This window comes from Bidens hawaiensis, unplaced genomic scaffold, assembly GCF_021521415.1.
Source record: "Bidens hawaiensis isolate Kalapana, Puna unplaced genomic scaffold, B.hawaiensis_p1.1 tig00039106_1, whole genome shotgun sequence".
Classification (NCBI taxonomy): domain Eukaryota; kingdom Viridiplantae; phylum Streptophyta; class Magnoliopsida; order Asterales; family Asteraceae; genus Bidens; species Bidens hawaiensis.
In genome coordinates this window covers 30,702-46,391 of record NW_027496880.1, presented here as the reverse complement: position 1 = coordinate 46,391, position 15,690 = coordinate 30,702, and the positions used below count along the sequence as shown (strand labels likewise).

Genomic DNA, 15,690 nt, shown 5'->3' with positions numbered 1-15,690 from the left:
ACACGGGCTCCATGTACTGAGACGGCCATGGGCGGCTCATACCAGCCCATACGAGGGCTTCCTCGGGTAATGCCCGCATCGGAGTGGGATTGGAAGCCAAAATGCGAAACCACTCTTGCCTCTCTTGAGCAGCCGGGACGATATCAGGGAGCGCCTCATTAACCGGACGCCGTACCATAGTATCCGGTACCACATCCTCGGAAATCCATAAGAACTTATTCTTCCAGTCTTTGTAACCTCCCTCGACCTCTCGACCGATCCTCCTGTCAGTTACCGCCTGGCAGGTAAACCAACCATTACGGTTGACAATTCGATAAAATACAACAAACCGGTCAAGACGGGGCACCATATCATGAGATATACACACGAATTCATAATGACGAATTCGCATGACAGCGCGAGGATGAAACTGAGACAAATGTATCCCAAAGGCACCCGATATCCTCATAAAAAACTTTGTCACAGGAAAACAGAAGTTTCCATAGACAAAGAAGTCCGAATAAACAACCATTTTCCCAGGATGAGGGAAACTGGCTATAGAACCGGCAGAGGGGAATTCCGGTCCCCATTCCGGCGGAATACCATAGGTCTCAATGAGTTTTTGATACTCAGACTGGTCCCATTGAACCTCTGTTTCATCAATTTCAGACTGAACACTCGTCATTACGATAATATCCAATGAAGTATCGAAGTGGTTTCAAGAAAGATTGGGTGAATAATCGAAAGTTTCAGAGAAAGAAAGCAAGGTAATATTCAGAATTCAAAGGCAATAAAACTTCGATGAGAAGTTAAACTTCGATGAGAAGTTAAACTCCACTATTTATACCTATCGCAATTTATGCGATGGGATATGAACAGTGGAGAGAAGAAAGATCACCCAATAGATAGGCGCCACGTCACGTGGGAAATTCGAAAAAGGGAAAAAGTTGTACAGTCGGGTACAGTGACAGCCGTCATAAACGTCTCATCACCTGCACACGCGCCTGCGAGTGGTCAACTTGTCCTTTTTCATGATTATCCACAGCAACAAAAGATATTTCTCAACAACTTGCAGAATAAAAAATCCCTAAATACACATTAAGTCCAGAATTTCACCCGCATAAAATACTTCACACAGAAGAAACACTGGACTGGGGGGACTTATAGAGGTAGGGTGCTGAAAAGACCCAAATACCCTTAAGTATTACCCGTGGGTCAATCAGAAGTCCCTCATAAGGCACCCGCAGGGCATATGGACCACCCGCATAATTATGTGAGGAAGGAACACCCTCATGAGGCATGCGGAAGTATCCTGGCACCCTCAGAGGTCATCCGCAAGACAGAGTATCCGTCCGCGTAAATGACCACGAGGTAATGCCCCGGGACAGTTGTCATTTACCAATAACATTCTAAAAGATCTACCAAGATGCTTTCTTGAATAATACGTGACCTCTCGGCCAATCAGTAAAGGACACCTGGCAAGGCCGTTATAACCGTGCACATGGCCAGGGTTGTTTATCATCCTATCCTACAAAGACACGTGTCCAAGTTGTTATACATGCACATGCAACGTAGAAATTGGACCTATTAAATGAGGACACGTGTCCAGGTGGTTACGAGAGCATCTTCTAAAGGGACAGCTGGCCCAATCACCTTTCCACACCCTTCGGTTATAAATACCTTCTCAATCATCATGAGGTATTCATATTCACACCCACTATACTCTCACCATTTACATAAGTACTTTATCTTCATCAGAATTGTACTTATTCTCACGCCGGAGGGTGGTTACGGGAAGACCCCCACCCCTCATGTCTTTCCCGTAGCGAGCTCACGGTGTTGGTTTTTTTGTTCTGAATTTTTTAGACTTTTGTTATGAACTTAGTTTTTTGTTTAGAATTTCTTAGAGTTTTGTTCTGAACGTTTGTGTTCCCGAGACTCATTAAACAAAAGAAAATAAAGGAAAGGAAATGGAGAGAAAGAAGTGTAGTTTTGTTTTCCCGAGTTTCATTAAATTTTTGATCAATTTGAAGATTCAACAATGTTCTAATTTAATTTTGGTTTTTGACTTTTGAGATTCCATATTTTAAGCTCTGATTATGGTTTAGAAATTAGATGAGACAGAGGTAAGAGTTCAGAATTGATTTGTAATCACAAACCAGTTTGTGTTATTTACGAAATTATTACCGCGCATTTTGTGAAGGTGACAAAGAAAAAAGAAATAAAACAGGCAGCATTTGGTGACAAACCTAAAGTCCATATTATTATTATTATTATTCAACAGTAACACTCCCTCAGCATTTGTTATCTAACTAGTTCGTAGTGCCGGCCGGTGAGAATGCAGAGATGGTTCCGATCACTCGCGGCCCTCCGATTACCTTCTCAGCCGCCACTTACTCCTCTCCGCCGACGTGTCTTTAATTCTTCTTCTTCGATGACTAAATCCCCCCTAATCTCCCCCAGTATTCTTCGACCCACGCCATTATTATTATTGTTCAACACTCCCTCACCATTACGTCTTACCTCCAATCAACCTTCTTCACTTCCTCTCTCTGTATGTTTGTTTGTTTGTTTGTTCATTCATTCAATTAGATTCACTCAATTTCTACTATTATTATTATTATTAGGGTTTTTATTTTTTATCATAGATGCAATTTACTTAAATTTGTAATTATTTGTTATATGTATGTATGTAGTTGATGCAAGTGAGGCATCTTACCCTGAAGCAAAGGAAGAGGAAGCTTAAGAGTAGACAACCACCTTCCCCGGTCGTCTCCAAGTTGAACAAAATCAAAATCAAATCCTATTCGTATGTTATTTATATACCTTTCTTTCTTTCCTTCCTTTCTTCTACTTTTTTTCAATACCAACTTCTTTATTCAGGTCTTTCAAGGGCCGCTTTAGGACTATGAAAGATGGACGGATTAGGCGCTGGAAGGAAGGGAAACGCCACAACGCTCATCACAAGGTATGCTTTTCTTATCCTGGGGTTTCTAGATATCAGCTAACAGATGGCACGGGTCGTGTTCCATACTTATGTATTCTGTCACATTTTAGTGGAAACTACTGTCTTAATTTATCATTGGTGAATACTTCTGTTGTTGCAGTCCAAGATTGCAAAACGTCGAGGTCGGCTACCTGCCATAGTCCCGGCAGCATATGCTAAAGTGATGAAGAAGCTTAACTTCTGCGGTTAAACTGTCAGCAGCACAAGGCAAGCTATTTTCTAGTTTTCTTTTCTTTTTGCGTGACTTTTTACTCATAAAATCTGGAGTTATGCAATCCCGCATTTTGAGTTTTAGACAGTAAGTAACCTAAAATGTATTTGGCTGATGTTCATTGCTTATTCATGTGTTTCTTGAATTGCCATGGAAGCTAACATACCCTAGTAGAAACTCCACAATTTGATAAATAATAAGCATGTTGTTTAAGACGTGTAATATGATACTAGACGGGTGTCCGCGCGATGCTGCGGGAAACCAAAATCCTAGTAATCATGTAACAATTACGGATGTTCGAAGTTCGTTTGAAATCTTGAAAACGTTTAAACCAATTGCCACTTTTGATTAGCTGGTTTCTGAATGTTCAAACCATAGAAAACAGTTCGGTTTACGGTTTATACCAAAAATAGGCCATATAAAACCGAATCGGACTGTAAATTATTATTGAAACTCAATGCGCGAAACCAAACCATTAGTAACGATTCAGTTTAAATTTTCGAAGCTTTAGTTTTCGTTTTCAATGAAAAAAAAAAATCAAACCAATGGTTTAGCTCACCATTTAACTTAGAATTCGTTAAAACTGAATTGTGAACGCCTATATGTAACATGTTAATTTTTTTAATTGAAAAAAACTATAACAATACCATACCCAAATTAAAGACAATAAAATGCTCATTTTTATGGTGTAATTTTTAAAAAAATGTATTAACGTATGAAAAAGTTACAGCCGTTGGAAAATCGTTGGTGGGAAGTTGGTTACAATTAAAATAAAAAATAATACATAGATAAAGATGAAGGTTCAAAGTTGTAATAATTTTTTAGATTTACAAAAGTTGAGTAAAGATAAGGGGCAATGTTGTAACTTTTTTCATGTATATTTTCTAATGGACAAGTTTGTCCCTATCTTACATGCTATAGAAGGTGTACCTTAAGCTATACAAGTTGTGAATTACTTAAAATATTGGTGTCTTAATTTGCCCATGTTTCATGCATTATATATAGTACTAGACAGGTGCCCGCGCGATGCAGCGGGAAATACGGACATTGGTAATTACAATATAGATTTATGGGTGTTCGTCGTTTCGTTTATAACTGTGAAACCATTTATTGGTATATGTAGATTCATAGTTCTTATTTTAAACTTATTTTAATATCGAAGTACAAACGAAACGGAACCTAACCATTGTTAATGGATTTTGTTGGGTAATTTTTAACGGTTTAGTTTCAGATTTGGCGACCAAAAGCCGTTAATAATGGCTTGGCTCATGGTTTAATTTAAGACCATTAAAACCGGACGACAAACGGCTATATGTGAAAAAAATTTTAACTGAAAAGAAACTATGACAATATCATACTCAAATTAAAGAGAATTAAATGCTCGTTTTTATGGTGCAATTTTTAAAAAATAATACTAACGTATGAAAAAGTTATAGCCGTTTAAAAATCGTTGGGGTATTTGGGTTAAAAATGAAATTATGAAGAATAAATAGTTAAAAGATAAAGGACCAAAATTATAATTATTTCTTAAATTTGCTAAATATGATTAAAGTTAAAGGGTCATTATTGAAACTATTTTGGAGAATAATGAAATGCACGTGAGATTTAAGGTTAGAATGACCAATTTGTCCTCATTTCATGTTGTATCATGTGCTTGAATGTTTGTAAATCCCTTAAAAACCACCGTCTTAATTTGTCCATCTTTCACTTATTATATATATATATATATATATATATATAGATAGGAATAGTAAATGTGTTGGAATTATATAAAAATGTATTCTCAACCGTAGTTCTTGATAGCGAATAGCGGATGATAGCGACAAGCTACCTATACACTGTGTAGCAATAGCGATGAAATAGTGGGCACTATTTTATGTTTAGCGATACACTTGAAGAATTATTGTTAGATATATATTTTATTTGTATATTATATCCAAATACGCTGTTTTTATATGTTTATTTAGCAAAAATAAACCTAAAATCATGCTATTTATAGGTATATTTTATCGCTATATATGTTAAAACAAAAATAAACACCTTAAAATCTCGCTATTTGCATGCTATATATGGAGGGGGCAACATCAGTTAGCGATACCCTATAACGCTAAATCTCTCGCTATGAACAACTATGTTCTCAACCAAAAGCTGATGAAAGCTGGAAATAAGACATTTGACTGAATCTGTTCAAATTGCCCTATTACAGAATAATTTAAGTTAACTATTGAGTAATCCAAATTTATGTTATTCACTTACCAGGATCCGGAACTCCGCTAATGAATTCCGAATAACCTGGATTCCTGGTACTTCTATTATCAAGTTATTAGTACATTGTTATCGACCTCGGAATATGAACTTCTATTATCTCGTTGACTTTACGCATCTTGTTGACTTTGAATAAGAAACTTTGTAGTTTTTTTAGACGGTGAAATGTCTTTAAATTCTTGTTGTCTGTGGGACTTGAACCCAATATTACCCCCTCCCAAACTTAGGTATTTTAAAGGGTTTGTCTTTATCGATGGATCACCACCTCATTGGTTGGTTAACTTGATGCTTTAGAGCATTCACATTCTATTTGGTATCTATATCTTTGTAATTTAACTGAAGTTAATATTTCTTGTACTTAAATATCATTTTTTATAAACTGAACAAATCTCATACCTTAAATATATAAAGATAAGTATATTGTGTCTGCGTGAGTTGGTAAATATAAGAAATTACTATAAATACCATAAAGTTGACCTTAAATAAGAGTTAACCGATGAAATTGTTTCGTTTGAAAAGTTTTTTATAGCATTTCCATCATTATTGTTTCATTTTGTTTGTCATTTTAGTCCAATTAACTAAAGCTGTTAATTAGTTTTGTTTAGTTAACGTAAAGTTACAAAAATACCCTTTAAAGAATAGGATGGAATTAATTTGGAGTCGACTTGGAGTGGAATGGCAGGAAAATAAAACCATGATAGCGGAGATGCTAAAAGAAACATTTTGGGCAGAAATGACAAAAGTAACCAAACCATGAAGACAAATTTTACGGTTTACTCAAATTATAAAAGTAAGGATTACTATAAAGAATTGGATAGAAAAGTAGCCATTGACCTTCCAGTCCAATGGCATAAATGTGATGGTTAAGACTTGGGTTTTATGGTTTTAGGTTTGAAATATGACTTAAGAGGGGGTGAAAATTTTCACTGTGGTGGGTTTCTTTCTTGATGGTGTTCTTGGATAAGTCACGCATAGGGTGTTAAAATACGGATGAGCTCGATACCTTTTCTAAATTTCCCGATCCCGGTTTTCTTAAAGCCTTGGTACCGGAACGGTACCTGCACGTAAGCAATTTTCGGTAAATACCTGTACATATCCCGAATTTCCCGATCCTGATTCTCTCGTAAAAACTTGGCACCGGTACCAAAATGCTCATTTCGGTATTGGTTTGATATCGGTATGTTGTACTATCTGCTCATTTATATGTCAAAATCAGTATAGACGGTTGAAATTTCGTCTCAGGAAGACTCACTTGGGTATTGGCAATAGTTCTAAACAGTGGCGGATCTTGAGCATCTAGTATGCATGGGCCGAAAGTCACAAGACCCATTTTTTTTTGTGCTTCTAAGCTTTAGGTCGGCAATCCGGTTCGGGCCGGGTCAAACAATGATTCCAAGCCCTAACCTACCAAATTGAAAGAAATACAAAATGGTGAAATGCGAATTGTCGAACCTGGTCTCTGCTTGCTTCTGTTGACTGTTTAGATCACTGCAACACGAGTCAGTTCCGAACCTCAGGCCTCAACAGACAGCGACAATGCCCAATTAATCGATTTCACACCCAAATGATTTCACCGATTCACCTGAGCTTCTGTTCTAACTTTTGTGCAGAACCTTATAAGTCAGTAAGTCACACAGCATCCAGCGCACAATGAAAACTCTATTTGTTATTGTGTTCGAACATCGACTAGATGGTAGGGTTGGATTTAATGTTTTTTGTTTGTTTCTTTTTTAAAAAATTCAAGGCTGGCCCGGACTCAAATAGTATGGTTGGGCCGGATTCAAATAACTTGGTTGGCCGAACTCAATACTTTTTTGAGTATTTTTTTGAAAGAATACACTATCGAGCGAAAAATGTGGTGCGGCCGCGGCCCACCTTGGACCAAAGAAACATCAGCCACTGGTTCTGAACACTGTTAAAAAAACGAAGAAAGAGTAATTCTGGAGGGGTTTTTATTCATAAAATTCTTTTTAGAAGAAGATGAAAAAGGTTTTACCTGTGTGCTCTTAATAGTCACTTCTGTTATACCTCAATATCAGTTTTTAGAATAAGATGAATTTTTTTAGTCTTGAATGGTTGCATTAACACAACCTACTGGACTTAATAAAGCTATTGTTTGGTTCTTGTATTTCTTTAAAGAATTTTCATGATACACAAGAATTTTTTTTTTATTGGCGGTTCTAAATGTATGAATTCGTTTTTATGTTTTCAGACCATAAATGGTTAGTGTTGTTTCAACAACTCAACTCTTCACTACTGAACTCACCATAAACGATGACTATAACGATGAAAAGGAATTACTCTCTTAAAAAATATATAGATTGTATTTTATAAGAGAAGTGTAATTATACATAATATTTAAAATGTTTGGAAAATACGTACGATTCTTACAACCACTTGACCAAAGCAAACCATTGTTTTGGGTATGGATTGAATGACAAGGCTCCAGGATGTTGGGTATCGAAGTTAACAATACTTAATGAATACAAAAAGGTTGTATTTCTATCCATGTGTCCACAATACAAACCATGGGTGTTTAAATAGTTAGCTTCTTTATATTTGTCTCTCTCCGCCTTTATCTGTATATTATATATAAAGTATGAGTGAAGGACCTTTTAAATTTTAAAAGCTACAATCACTCTTGCATAAATTACAATCACTAATGCATACAATTTTTAAAATTTGAGAGCAATATTGGATTTTTGACATCATGTACCGTTAACAATGTCTACTTTAAAAATAGTTACAAAAATAATTCTTCAACTTTAATACAACTTTGTAAATTTGTAAAATAGTTACACATAAACCCTCTATCTTTACTCATTTAATTGACAAATTCATTAAAAAAATTATTTCTTCAATATCTTTTAATATATTGTGTTTTAAACAAAAACGAACTTACCATTGCAATATTCTTATTTTTGTTGACGTTTCAATATAAACTTTGTTTTATTTTGAGGTATTGATTATAATGTACAAGTCAATTAAGCATAAGAGTACAACTCAAATATGCAATTATGAACCTAAAATATAATTACAAATTTAATCATTCAACTATGTTCAACTTTTGTAAATTTAATTAATAATTACTCTTCCATCCCCTTAAATTTACCCATAATATCATATATATTCTTCTTTTGTTTTGTTTTTCATTTATATCTTTGAATATAATACATTTTAATAGATTTCAAACATACAAGTACAACGTTTTTATTTTTTTTTACATTCCACAGTACTATATTGGTGCACATGTATTAAACTTATGAACCTAAAAAAATATATCAATTTTGGTTCAAGTTAAAATGCCATCAAAATGAGTTTTGATCATTTTCTTTAAAATACTTTTATTGTTTCGGGTGAACGATTGAGGACTTTGACAGGTCAAAACGCCTTCGAGTTATAACTAGATGTAAGCAAAATAAGTTTAGGTCATTACAAAAAAAAAGTTTAAAATATTGTTTAGGCTAAAACAAGCAATAAGTAAAATGAGTTTAAGTCATTTAAGAAAAAAAAAGTTGGCAATTTTGGTTTTGGTTAAAACATGTTATAAGTATAATGAGTTCGATTCATCTTAAAAAACAAAGGTTTTGGTTTGCGTCAAAACAACAATTATATGCAAAATGAATCCAAGTCATAATAAAACATCAATTTTGGTTTTGGGTGGACATTAAATCTTTGATCGTTTATGAAGGTTTCAAAAGACTCCCTAATAACCATGACTAACATAGTAGATTTGATTCAGGTCAAAATGCCCAGCAAAATGAGTTTCGATCATTTTTTTAATATTTTTATTTTTCGGATTAATGATCGAGGACTTTGATATGTTAAAATGTGTTCGAGTTATGATGGGATGTAAGCCAAATGAGTTTAGGTCGTTATAAAAAAAATAAAGTTTTGTTTAGACTAAGATGGGTAATAAGTAAAATGAGTTTGAGACATTAAAAATAAACTGTCAACTTTGATTATGGTTAAAGCATTTTATAAGCATAATGAGTTCGACTCATCTTTAAAAAAATAGGTTTTGGTTTGCGTCATAATAATTATATGCAAAACGAATTTTCGTTATTTAAAGAAAAAATCAATTTTATCTATGGGTGAACATTAAATCTTTGGTCGTGCATGAAAGTTTCAAAAGACTCCCTAAATAACCGTGACTATCATAACAGATTTGGTTCAGGTAAAAAATGCTTAACAAAATGAGTTTTGATCATATAAAACTTGGTTTTTATGATTCGTATAGTAATTGTAACGCACAAAAAACAATATTCATTTTTTGAATAAAACCGTATCGTGCCATGTGTTTAAAAGATTGTAACTACTAAAAATCTGTTTAAACGTATTGTTGTCACCGCAGCATCGCGCGGGTATACTACTAGTTATTTTTAAAATTTGGAGTTTGACGACTCTATGAATTATAATGAATGTATAGTATAATTCAAGTGCTTTAGAGTGTCAAAAAAAAAATTACATGTGTTTATAAGTGAGATAAAAATAAAGCTAAGAGTACTTGATAAGGTTTTTTGAAATATAAAGAAAACTTCAGAGAAAGATAATATTTTGTTAAATTTAGAGAAATGGATAGAATAGCCGGTATAGAAAAACGAATGAGCCTTGAAAGTTGAGCAAAGGGCTAGCTCATATACAGCATTATGAAGCCTTTTGAGTTGAAGGTCAACATCCAGCGAATAAAATCTGGCAAATCTAGCTTTTTATAGAAAAACGAAACATCACCTAATGCTGATTTTGCCCGTTTCACCTATAATCCGCGCATTATGATCCCCTTTCAAAGTGTTGTATTAGTTGTCTTGTTACAAAGCATCCTTTAAACAAGACAAAAACTAATTCAACATAGATGACATCTTTTTGTTTTGTCTTCACCAATGGTCATTCGCTCCATTTCCCAGGCTCAGTCAAAAATCACACAAATCAAACCCGGTGAATCAAATTCACGTACGCAAATTAATTATGCACATGCAGTCGGCAACAGGTGAGATGATAATGACATATTCTGTACTGAAATCATGCTTTAAAAGACAGGCATAACCCAGAGATCATTGATTCAGGATCTCCTAGCGGTCACGAGTTAATGTGGTCAATCTTCAAGCACCATTTTCCAATAAAATAGACCCGACTCCATCATATGCACCACTGAAGTGGAAAACGATACTGTTAATGAACGCTACATATCAGATAAAAACTGTACCAGAGGTCATTTTACTTGGCACTTGCCAGGAACATGTTTTACATCTTCCAAGTTACTAGGTGGTGCATTTGGGTCTCATAAGCACGTCTTTCTAAAAAACATAAAGCGTATTTCTTTGTTTTTGAAGGAGTACACGAGTATTTAGAAAAAATATATATAAAGTACTTGATTGAAGTAAAAGTACGAGCCAAGCAGTTTGTGAGCTACTCAAGATTGGCTCGCTAAAAGCTCGAATCGAGCCGAACTTAAACAAGCCCGAGCCTAGAAGATTGTTTAATAAACGAGCCCAGGCTTCATATACCGTGCTTGACTAAGAGATATCATTATGCATTGCATATAATAATTTTTATTTAGTTTAAAAAATACGCATTGCATAAGAGATCATGATGCAAATTAGTTACGATAAAATAACTAATTGATATATCTTTTTTAATTACCTTGGAACCCCCACATAATGCACATGCACGTGGCATCAGTGTCCTATGAACTTGCACTAACACTTTATGCTGGTCCATTCATACAATAACCTGGATAGTAAAAACACAATATGAAATCAGAAGAAACAAATTGTGTTTACATTAGGCTACTCATACTTGATAGAATGGTATGCATCTACAGTACCTGATTCAGGTCAACATGGCATACAAATTCGCAAGAACTCTGGTACCTATGTTAAAACTAAGATAATAAACATCAACAAACTCTGATTTAAATTATATATATGCACACATATATGTACAGGGCCGTGTTTATGAAGTTTTCGTGATTCTCTACTTAAAACTGGTTTCGTATGAATGTCCCACTATATGTATAAACAATGTAACATAGAAACTAGAAAAAAAGAAACTTGGTCATGAAACAACCAGCCAACAAATACAATGTCAGAGCATATAAATCTATTATGAGTAGAAAGAATTGTGAAAGGATATACAACATTATCCATGTAACAATCAAACCTTAACCGGAAAACAAAACTTAAGCACCCTTGAACATGTTGTGCGTAGTAATCACCTTAAGATATTACATGAGAGATCCTGAGCAGAAGCATTGAAATAATCACAAATGTTTTGAAGAGGTTGTTGGTAAATCCTCTCCCCCATACTGTTGCAATAATAGTAATCTAACTGAATTATTTGGCTGAGGAAATACGGTGCAACGATCGCATCCAACTACTTGAAGCTGCTTTTTTACCAACGCCATCGTCATCTGGTTTGACTTTAACCGGGCCACCTATAGAGAATGAGGTAGGCGCCTTTGGTGTACTACTTAGCATCTGTAATATAAAAAATCACAAGTGTTAATATTTGGGGAAATGCTTGTTAAAAGGAAGGGAAAATGTTGCATACTAATAAAAAATATTTGGGAACTCACTTGTTTTCCATGTGTATTATTAAGATCGTATGGTGTTTTTGATTTACTATGCATGTCGGGACGATGAGCTGGATTTCTTCGGTCTGTTGCTCCAACTTCATCACAATTGATCCCTTCATATTCATGATTAACAACAGTATTAACTACTATAACTAAATGTACCATACATGTGACAATAAAATCAAACTAAGAATAAAGATCTAACCCTAAATAGTACTAGCTGGTTATTTGGATATTGTGTTTCATTTCTGGAAGAAAGATCCTAAATTAACCAACATGTTTGGTCCGAAAAAATAGATACATTACATCAAGTGTTTGGACCCAAATTAACCAACCTTTTTCAATTTGTGACCCATCCAAAAATTTCACTAACCTGCCAACGTTTGTGTTCTTTCAATAATTTCATAAATAATCTTCTATATCTAATACACAAAATCAGTGTGTGTTGTTGAGTTTTTTTTTTTTTTTTTTTTTTTTTTTTGGGGGGGGTGGGGGGCTGTGTTACCTTTGTCACCTAAAAGTTGGTTTCCCATCTCTCTCCTATTAAATATTGGATACCACATGCTGACTTCTAGTGAAGTCTAGATGTTGATTTCTCGTCTCTCTATCCAATTAAGTAATATGATAATCTAACTTACCAAATAACATGATTACACCATAAGTCCAATGCTATAATATTTTTCTAAAACGTCTTTTGAGAAATATATGATATATTATTTAACATAAATATTTTTTTTAAAAACATCTATTTACCTATGTAATACGGGTTTCTAAGCTAGTTAACATAAAAAATACGATCACAAAACTATTTTAAAAATATGATCCAACCTTTTTCATAAAGCATTTACGAGGTTGTAAACACGTTAGCATGCTATGGTTGAATCTTAAGTCTTAACCCTTTCAGCCGTGATCCTTTTTAGCTATTCTTTTAGTTCTAAAAGTTTGACCATTTTAACAAACATGAATCCTGACAAAAACATATGCAAATTACATGTTCCAATATTTGTTGTATGTAACAAAAAAGCATAACACAGTAAAAACTTAACATCTTAGTAAAAGTCCCTAAATAGACAAATACCTTGACGCTTATTTGAATGTACCGGCATTGCTCGACTGATCACTCCAGGAAACTGGTCGACTCTGGCATTATTATCAAACCGTTAATGAAAACAACCAAATAAATAAAGAATTTCACTGCACCCTGATAAGAACTAGCGCTACTAAAATACTAACACTTGACTGTTGTTGTAGCTTTGTATTTTCTGACTTCTGGTGTTTCAAGATTGTCCAATCAAACAGATAATCAAAATCATATCCTGAAATTCAAATCAATCAACGCATAAATAAAGAATATAATAAAGCCATCAACTCAGCAAGAACACGAGAATCGGTATTTATTCTACCTTCTTGGGTAAACAAATCACGAAAAAGGCGTTTCAAGAATCCATAATCAGGGCGTTGTTCAAATGTCAAAGATCTACAGTATTGAAAGTAAGATGCAAACTCCACATGATGAGACTTGCATAACACCTACCAAATTAGAATGTGAACAAAATTGTCATGAGTGTACATGACAGTCCACTGATTATAGCTCATACTGTGGAAGCAACATACCTCAACGGGAGTCGTTACCTTCTTCTCACGTATTTTGTCATATTTTTGCTTCTTTGTAGCGCCTTTTAGACCCTGCCATGGCAGACTGCACACAACAACCATAATCTTCTCAAATTACAATTTCGTTTAATAGAATCAGAGTTCCCAATACGTGTTCAGTTGTTGCACAAAAGCAATCATTTTGCATCAAAAACACGTTTTTAGCACATACCTCCCTCTCAAAAAGTATAGGAAGACATAGCCAAGAGACTCCAGGTCATCACGTCGACTTAGTTCTGGATTTAGAATTAATATGTCAAGAAGAGAAGCTAGTATGAATAATGACATATCAAAATGCAAGAAAAATGTTATGATTGAACAAAAATCATGTACCAATTCCCAGATGAGTATTACAGCTAGCGTAACGTGCAGTCCCTGTCAAGTTTTTGTTCTCTCTGTGTGTGTATATAATAAGTAACAGTGGTCAGGTTAGCACAAAACAGAAGTTCAAAAAGACAAGATACAAGTAATACAAATGATAATCTAATAATGGTATTTTGTTGAGTTTTTGTTTCCCTAGAAGCTTATGATTTGCTTAGTGCTTTACTAGCCTATTGAATATAAGATGGAGTCTTGTCTAAGAATATAATCAGAAATGAATTTGTGTTTATAAAGATGTGAAGTTGGGGAAATATGGTACTTAAAAAAGACAATGAAAAATCTAAGAAACAAAACGAGAGCATAATTTGAAGCGAAATCATACTTGTAAGGAATATGAGAGCTTGTAGCGGGATCGTGGTATCTTTTAGCAAGTCCAAAATCAATAACATAGACCTGAAAAGAGAGAAATGATGGTACGGTGGCACTCGTAAAAGGTGAGATCAGTCACATAAGGTTGCATTGGAATTTACCTGATTCGCTTTCCTGCCTAGACCCATGAGAAAATTATCTGGTTTCAAGTCTCTATGCAGAAAGCCTTTAGCATGCATGAGTTCAATTCTTGTAAGCTGTGAAAATAACAATAATAATAATAATAAGCAATTCTTGGATTTGAAAATGAAAGATGCAACACAAGTTTAGAAAGGATACCATTTGATGAGCTAACATCAAAACTGTTTTCAATGAAAACTTCCTTCCACAATAAACAAAGAGATCCTCGAGACTGGGGCCTAGAAGGTCAAGAACAAGCACATTATCTTGAGCATCAACTCCAGACCAATGGATGCGAGCAACACCGACTGCGTATTACAAAATAAATAAATAAAAATATATATATACAAAACATATAATATAATGAAATGAAAGCATACCTAGTCCCTGTAGATGATTATACAGCTTGGCCTCATACAGTAACTGTGGATGCTTAGTCTGCCTATTCTCCTATGAAATTGAAACATTAAGAAAAAAGTGCATAATCATTGAGTTTCAATCACAAGTATGAATGATTATATTAATTACCATTTTAACAGCAACGATTTCACGAGTATGGATGTTGGTAGCTGATATCAAATCAGAAGAATAAGAACTAATAATAATAATAATAATAATAATAATAATAATAAAATGAATCAGAAGACCTAGAAAGATTTCACCGAAGGATCCGCTTCCGATTTTACGGCCGAGCTTGTACTTGTCTCCCACGATTCGCTCCTCCATGGAATTAGACAAGACAAGGATCAATGAAACGATTAGATTAGGGTTTCTGTCTGTGCGTCTCTCTTTGGATGATTTATTAAATTATTATTATTATTATTATGAACATTAGTGGTTTCGATAGGCTCGAGAGAGGAGATATGGCCCCGCTGGCCACGTCACTCTTTTGTTGCTCGATTCATCATTCCCACCCACCACTCACACCTAGTTTCACATTTTTTATTACTATTTTTCTTTTCATTTTTTCCATTTATATTTTTACCATTATTATGCAGCATATAGCATTATACTCCACGTATTAAAGGGTGTTTCTCTTATATAATTTACTTGGTATGCCGCATATAGGATGTGACTTAACAACTTAGTAAGTACTTTTTTTGACAATCATAGGTTGTCATACCGTATCAT

The 15,690-nt window shown here is 34.4% G+C and overlaps 1 protein-coding gene and 1 pseudogene across 2 annotated transcripts; one reads left to right on the top strand and one right to left on the bottom strand.

Moving 5' to 3' along the window:
- Positions 1-2,301: 2,301 nt before the first annotated feature.
- Positions 2,302-3,336, top strand: LOC143590967 (uncharacterized). The gene is made up of 4 exons (XM_077071301.1): positions 2,302-2,533; positions 2,676-2,788; positions 2,863-2,947; positions 3,087-3,336. Exons 1-4 carry the CDS (start codon positions 2,318-2,320, stop codon positions 3,174-3,176), a joined length of 504 nt encoding a protein of 167 aa, XP_076927416.1. The 5' UTR covers positions 2,302-2,317; the 3' UTR covers positions 3,177-3,336.
- Positions 3,337-10,195: 6,859 nt separating this feature from the next.
- LOC143590964 (uncharacterized) lies at positions 10,196-15,320 on the bottom strand (annotated as a pseudogene). Its single transcript, XR_013145586.1, has 17 exons — positions 15,207-15,320; positions 15,088-15,128; positions 14,940-15,009; positions 14,719-14,867; positions 14,541-14,636; positions 14,393-14,463; positions 14,023-14,084; positions 13,862-13,925; positions 13,651-13,735; positions 13,440-13,566; positions 13,270-13,352; positions 13,115-13,176; positions 12,037-12,149; positions 11,677-11,938; positions 11,287-11,332; positions 11,103-11,192; positions 10,196-10,610 (listed from the first exon to the last, which is right to left on the bottom strand). The product of XR_013145586.1 is annotated as an uncharacterized LOC143590964 (transcript).
- Between the last annotated feature and the right edge of the window lie 370 nt (positions 15,321-15,690).

Bases quoted from the DNA above. Each gene is read 5' to 3' on its own strand.
- LOC143590967 (XM_077071301.1), top strand. From the start codon at position 2,318: ATGCAGAGATGGTTCCGATCACTCGCGGCCCTCCGATTACCTTCTCAG. The intron at 2,534-2,675 runs GTATGTTTGTTT...GTATGTATGTAG, and splicing joins CTTCTTCACTTCCTCTCTCT to TTGATGCAAGTGAGGCATCT. The intron at 2,948-3,086 runs GTATGCTTTTCT...CTGTTGTTGCAG, and splicing joins GCCACAACGCTCATCACAAG to TCCAAGATTGCAAAACGTCG.